Genomic DNA, 7615 nt, shown 5'->3' with positions numbered 1-7615 from the left:
TACAAGTAAACAGAGCCTGGCGGGGCTGGTACACTAAGGAAGCCATAATTCAAACGTGGCTCAGCTGAGAGCAGATCTGATGAACCATTCTAATGCCATGCAATTATCATCTAGCAGTACATTCAGCACTTCGATGCAGCACTCGAAAATTTGTAAATTAACTAACCTCATTTTAAATAACTGCATTTTTAAGATAAAAAACAGCCACCAGAGCCATTTGTTATCCAAAGAACTTAAACCGCTACTACTGTCATCCCATTTCAGAGGCAGTTGAGCAGATGAGAGGAAAGAGTTGTGCAGTGGCATTTTCCCAACATTGCTAAACTTTCCCTCCAAAGAGCTTTTGTTTCTTCACCTACTTACAACTGAAAAGCTGAATTTCAAAGGTAGTTTCTAAAGTACTTCCAAATCACAGCTGAAAATATCAATATGAATAAATGCCGACAGTGACACCATTAGTATGTAAAACTCGGGGAAAAAGTGATTCCCTATAATAAAAACTAATCCTTATTTATTTTGGGTACATGAACACAGCTAACAGACAGGAGATACTGTTAAAACAGCCTAAGTGATAATCTTTGTGGCTCTCTCATCACGTTGGTGGCAAAGCAGCCTGCCACAGCAAATTCAACACAGCATTTCCACAGGTTCACCTCACTGAACAAAGCAAAGTTGTGTCAACTGACTTTTTCCTTCTTTAGACACTTATCTGAAATAGAGATCTGATTTACAAAAGTGAACACCATCACTGACATGCACGCAGTTTGCTTTGGTGCACTTGTGAGATATTTGTACTTGGAAAATGGTTGTCTGTACGCAGTACTGGTTTCCCTGTTCACACCAGTGCACCTTTAGCTCACAGAGAAGGGCATGCTACGAAACACAGAAAATAAGCAGCACAGGAAAATCACATAACAGTGAAGCAGAAGTTTTTCCTTGTGCTTTCCACCTCGAGGCTGACAACATTCAGGAAGACCTCCTAGAAACTTGAAGGCTGTTTAATCTACGTCCCCTTTGACTCTTGGGCTTTGACTGAATCAGCCAATACGATTGCCAATTAGCACGGCCCACCGTCTATCAAAAACTCAATTCAACTCTGTTTGCCTCACAGCAACATAAACATACACCCAACATCTATCCAAAATTTCCTACAAAGATACAACGGTAGCAGCAGGCTAAAGATAAGGCTTATTTTTCACACCTCAGTGTTTCTGGACTCAACCCAGAGCATTTCCTGAACGTAAAAGCAATCAGTTTTTTAAGATGCAAACTTCTTGGTGTGCTTACTTTGGTCAGTTACCTGTGCTTTCAACACCAGGAAGCACGCCACCAAATACAACTCACAAAGACGTTCATGAGACCTAAATGCAATTTCAATGCGTTTCAATTGTATTTTCCTAGTCATAGGTGTGAATATGTGTGTGTGTGTGTGTGTATATATGCTTTACCTGCATGTTAACTGACCCTAAGATTGCCTAAGTCCCCCACACACTCCCAGTTCCACTTTTTAATAAATTCCCATCAGTCTTTATACATTTGCATATGGAAAACATACGAGTTTATTTTCTCTATTCTGCCTGTCAAAAATTATTCCGTCAGGAAAGAAAATTACAGCAGTCAATTAATCACTGGCTCACGTTTCTGAGGAGCTGCACTTTAATAAATGTACAAAGCAAAAATCACGGCACGCATGAGTTATCTGTTACATTATTGTGGAGAGTTCAATTTGCTAAATCTAAACAATCCACTAATGCAGGGCAGAGCACATATTCACAGTTAAAATTACCTGCTCATCAAGTGGAGAATTTTGGCAGAAGTGTACTGCTCAAAGAAAAAGAAAAAGGAGAGATTTATTTGTTTTATCAATTGATGGTTTAAAGCCTTTTTCAGTCGCTGAAGCAAGAATATATACCTAGGGTTGGTTTACTGATGTAAATCTTCTGGTCCAAATTCAAACAGAACTTAGCTAAAAGTGCTACTTTAAAACAAAGTAAAAGTTTCAAAATGGAGATGCTAACTCAGACTATAAAATTATTAGTGCAAGACTGTTTCCCATCTCTTCTGCATCAGAACGATGAACCTCTAAGTCGCCATAAAGCAAAGCTGCAGGTCCAGTGTTCTTCACTGAGCGTGTCACATCACAGTACGAAACCAAGTCGATTTTAAATCTTCTGCACTCCAAAATAATCCTGCCTTTCCTCCCCGACCTGACATATACTACGATTTTACAGCAATGTTATAATCTGGACAAAAAATGCAAAGAGCAATGAGCTTTGTCAACTGCTAAGTCAACTGGCTTCTATCTAAACCATGCAATAATCCTGCTCCCACCAAAGACTACTGCAATGGCAAAGTCAGGTTGCTGAAAGTACCTTATCTCTTAAAAAAGGGGTTAATAAATCAAAATAACTGACACTAGGTGAGAGAGGACTCCACACCGTGTGTGTGTACATTCAGTAGACAAGGCAGCTAGCGAGAGACAACTCAAATTTACAAGCACTGATCTCAAAAGCAATGCCAAAGACTGCCATGGACGTGACAATTCAGGAGAGCACATTCCCTCCACGGTACCACTGCTGAATACAATGCTCCAGTGCTGTAAGGAAGCTGTGCAAAAGAAGGACAGGTGTCTGCAAAGCTCTTTCATTCAAATGCTGTGGGTTTTTAGTTGCTTATCTAGTATTACCTGAACAGTGCTGGGGTTTGTCTATCTGCTGTTAAAGCTGTTCCAGAAAAATCTAGACATCGGAATAAGCAATTCTAATTATTCAAGATAAATAAATTTATTTTGCAGCGATTCTTGTTCAATGTTGAAATTTTGCTGACCCTGCATTCTGAGGTTTCTATTCCAACAACCGAAAAGCGCCTGAGCCTCCAACATGAGAAGCAGAGTAGCTTTCTATTTCATCATTTTCAGATTCTTTTAAAGGAAAGTTATTCACATCATAAATGAATGTGCCCTCTTCTGAAGGTGGGATGTGTCACTGTTTTCTTAAAACCAAAACAGATCCAGTCTTCTATTGTTTCGCACAAAACGTGACAGTCAACTCTACACACAAGAGTAATGAATTCAGAACGCCTGTTTTTCCTGTGTACACGAAGTGAAAGCAGGCTTGCGCTCCTGTCATTCATTACATGCCACAAGTTTTCAGCTAGAAGTGCAGTTACAAGGTTTGTGTCTTAAAATCTGCAAAAATTATTCTGAATTCCGGTGAGCGAAGCTGACAGCACTGTACATACGTTGTGCCAAATAAAACTTGTTCAGCCCTGCAATTACCTGTGCAACAGCCTCTTGAACACCACATAATTAGTATCCTATTTTAAATGGAAAAGGAAACAGGACCTGGAAGACTTAAAAAAAGTCCCCTTTAAAAATCTATCTCAGACCCTACAGTGAAAGATAAAATTACTTACATTATTGCCTATAATCAGAAATATATTGTTCAAAGATCAGAGCTGGTAAGTGAAAGCATGTGGCTACTCACCTACAGTATACCAGCTAGCGTCCGTCAACTTGCTGATAACAGCTTCCTGAAAGGAACCATCGGGCATTTTGGTTTCAACCATTGCACCAACCTGTAAAAATCAGTATCTCAAGTTCACAGGTAATCCCAAACTCATGTAATGCAGAAATACACACGCAGGCAGTAATTCTCCTAGCAAGTTACTTATTTTTTTAAAGACTCGTGTTAGCTAACTGCAGCTTTGTGAAAGTCAGTTCCTTAGCTGGTAACAAAGGTCCTGAAGCCTGAAGGCCGAACTGCAAGCAGACAGTAAAGCAGTCAGAAACTTAGAACACTTAATTTCAGCATGATGTACATCATCACAAGAAGTAAGAGAAGGCTAATTGGAAATAAACATTCAAATATTCAAAGTAATTATTACTTTATTACTGATATGAACGCAACTACTACGTCTTTTATACTTTAAACATCATTATACTATCAGCGAGATCAGAATTCCAGTAGCAGCTCACAACACACACTGGTGTTCTTGCAGTAACTACAGAGAAAAGACAAGTACTAAATAGATTATCTCCTCTAAAGAGCTCAATCTGCAGTCAGTGTTTTACGATGCAGCCATGTATTTTAGCAGACAACTGTTACGAATAATAAAACCACAAATCAACACTTATTTTCATGTAAAATACATCAAATATTTCAAAACAGAGCAATCTTATTTCCTATTGTCCAATGGGCTTGACTTTAGCTTTGTGATCAAGTTCTCATTACTTGTAAGAAGTTTTTCTTTCTTCTAAGAAGACACAAAAATCACTGCGTGTGCGGTACAAAGTACAGAGAAGCACAAGCAGCCTTTAAAAGCTACAAGAGTTAAGACTAACTACTTAGAATCAATGCAGCCCAAAGCAATGAGCCTCCTCCTGTTGATTTAAACTCTGTAGAAGAGGTACCCACCTTAAACAGCATCAACACTTAGAGTTTTACAGATCAGTTCTGTGAGTACAACAAAATAAAAGCAAGCATGCAATATACATACTCTTAGAGGCCCTTTCACTTGGTCATCCTGCACTAACTGAGTTGAGTTATCTCCCTTCAGGACCACCTGAAAGATATGAACAAAACTTTTAACACGTATCTTACTTTTAATAACATACCAAAAAAAAAGCATATGCAACTGTATTTATAAAAATAATAATTTGGAAAAAAAAATAACTTTATCAATCAAATGGACTCAAATGTTCTTGAACTCAACACGCTTGGCACGGATGGTTTTACTCACGGGAAGCCCCAGGTACCACACTTACTACTTAACCTGAAAAATCATCATTAAGGAACAGGACACATCAAACCTCAGCCGTTCCAAGGCAAAGAAAATACGCTTTGACATGATTTTGGATATCGATACAATCCAGGTCCCAGCAGGAACTGGGCAGATCAGAAGATTAAGCACGGTAGCACTTTATTAACACCACACTGAATACTAAACTACAACCCAAATAAAAAACTCTCTTTATTAAATAAATATCAAAAAACCCTCACCAAACTGACCATCGTTTCTGCTACCTTGAGCAGGACAAAGTTTACATGGTAAAGATGTGAATGACAAGTGCCATGAAGGATCAGCTACAGTGTAAGTGAACTGTGCTTCTCCCCTTATGATCCTACATTAAAGGAGGTAACACCGATGAGACGAGGGAACGTGAGCTTGTGCAACCTGCATCCCTGAGTCTGCAGAAACTCAGTTTAGAAACATAAAAGATGAATATTTAGATGTCAACACTTGTAACTGTTTCAGGGCAGCTTGTTATAGCAAAAACATCTGCAGTGTTTGATTAAAGAAATAAAATAAATCCAAGATTCCCATTTCTTTCTAGGAATCAAAAGCTCCAGGAGCTTCCTTTCGGCCTACAAAGATGTCCAGTTTTCTAACTCACCCACTTATCTCCCAACCGTAGTCCACACTGTATCTGTATTTATAAACACAACAGAGTGTTGGCATTAACACACATTCATTGAGGCTAACAGTGCAGTGAATGCAATTTTTATTTAAAATCGTACTATTGGTGCTGAGATGAATACAAGTTGTCCTGCTACGGGGCTTTCTGGACACTTTGCACTCTTGCAAGCGTGCTGGGGTGTGCCCACACGCTCTTAATTACAATATCAGGCCTAGCTTGTTAGAAGTTCAATTGTTATGATAAAGCTGAGATACGGTGACAGGAATTTCCACCAAGTCACAGCAGCATCGCATTCTTCCAAATCTTATCAGGGAGTAATGAAGCATATTATTCTAATGAGGAAAAAGAAACTCGCACCTATTAACAGTCTAAACGCTATCAGACCAAGGATACAGATACAAAAATGAGGGATGCCACACCAGGAAGGGCAGCACGCTGCTTCCCCCTGAGCTGCTCATTAACACACATTTCAAAGAACATCACGGGTTTCCAAAACTGCTCATTAAGAACAGCGGAAAAGACTCCAAGAGCTGATTTTTTTTCTTCTAATCATGAAAAGCACTCTGATAAAGTGATATGATCTACGTATGTAACTGAGGAGGCTGATAGCTTGCTCTACTTGATCTAAGCACTAAAGCACATGAAAACTTAGAAGTGCAGTTATAAAAAGCAGCTTTCCTCTCTATTTGTTAGGGGGTTTTGGGTCACTAATGCCTTATCTACGTATCCTGGACAGCAGACAAGAAAGTAGGAAGTGGGAAGATTTTGATAAAGCAAAGCAGAACAACAACTTCTAGATTTACTTTGAATTCTTAACTTTTCTTTAACTACAATTTATTCTTGTTTTCCCATATCAGCATTAACGACACTACTGCAACACCAAAATAATTACTTTATTTTTCAATTGTTTTCGCTTAAGACCTGTAAATAAAGATTAATATTCTCTCCCAGGACTATGCCTGTGTAGAGACTTGGGCTACAGCCCGAGTTCAGAAGCAGCAGCAAAATGCTCCAAACTTCACAAGTGTTATCCTGGACACTTCTAAAACCTGGCCTAAGAAACCAACTATCACCATCACTTTTTTGCTCTTACATCGATTTATTTTGGCATCGTCTCCTAAATCCCAAGCTATAAAACTGAGAACGTCAGCTGGAAAGAAATGGAACTTTTGCTTCTCAAAAGGTTGCTCTTATTCCTTATTACTCATGTAAAGCCTTAATTCTCTATTTGTGACAAAAAAACTGCCTGCTGTGAAACCGGTGCATTCACAGACAGACGACAACCGTGATCAGGAAAAGTAGCAAGAACTGGCAATCTGAAAGCTCACTCTTGTTCCAGCATCCCCCTAGAAAGGTAAAAAATAACAAAAACCTCCGAACACTCAAAACTCAACACCAAAACACAAAAAACCAACATTCGAGTGCTCTTTAAAATTCATACAGTGAGGTGATGAACATTTCCTAATCTTCAGGACTCGGATCCCTTCTGACAGCCCTTTCAGCGCAACACTTTAATAACATCAGCAACAACCCCAGCACTACCTTGACTTTCACGAGCCTTTTCACCGTCTTGATCTTTGCCTCACAGAAGGCACCACGGTACTTGGCACTGACATCGGTTCCCACTGTCAGGTAGGCAGGCTCATCTGCTGCCTGTTAAGAGAGAGAAAATCAGAACAAAGTTTAGTTCTCCATATTTATTTTTACAGCTACATCATTATATATTCAATTTCACATCTAAACTTCTACATCAATTGACTTTTAAGTGATAAGCAATGTCTCGGAATTACAATCGGACTGGCCTTTGAAAGGTAAAAAATAATAATAAAAAAGAAAACAATACGCAAGTTATAGGAAGTTTTGGGCTACCAGCCATGTGGACCTCGCCCCCCACCACCAATTTTGTCAGCCTAATGACTTCTTCAGGAATATCTTTAAAGGTATTGAAGTTATATTTAAGACATGCCATCGTAAAACGGGTAATAACGTACAGGAGTGACCATGAGTTCAAGTCATTCCTATACAGCACACAAAGGAAAATATTTCGACTCAAAAAGGCAGTATACAGGACAGTTGTACTGCTTCAGCTGTAAGCAATGCAATGACAGATTAATTAAAACACTTGAGATTGCTATCATGCCAACACTTACAATTAAGTCTATAACATTATATATATCTATAGGATTTTTTTTTCCT

At 38.9% G+C, this 7615-nt stretch overlaps 1 protein-coding gene across 2 annotated transcripts in view; it reads right to left on the bottom strand.

Moving 5' to 3' along the window:
- ARID4A (AT rich interactive domain 4A (RBP1-like)) overlaps nt 1-7615 on the bottom strand; it is a 46793-nt gene that overhangs the window by 38363 nt on the left and 815 nt on the right. For both annotated transcript variants that reach the window (XM_010181314.1, XM_010181313.1), the window contains exons 2-4: nt 6962-7072; nt 4498-4563; nt 3486-3576 (exon numbers count right to left, since the gene is read on the bottom strand). In XM_010181314.1, the coding sequence (XP_010179616.1) occupies nt 3486-3576; nt 4498-4563; nt 6962-7072 (268 nt within the window). The remainder of the gene's footprint in view (nt 1-3485; nt 3577-4497; nt 4564-6961; nt 7073-7615) is intronic.

The sequence above is a fragment of the Mesitornis unicolor genome, unplaced genomic scaffold (assembly GCF_000695765.1).
Source record: "Mesitornis unicolor isolate BGI_N332 unplaced genomic scaffold, ASM69576v1 scaffold7553, whole genome shotgun sequence".
Lineage (NCBI taxonomy): Eukaryota > Metazoa > Chordata > Aves > Mesitornithiformes > Mesitornithidae > Mesitornis > Mesitornis unicolor.
This window is presented reverse-complemented; position numbering and strand designations above follow the sequence as displayed.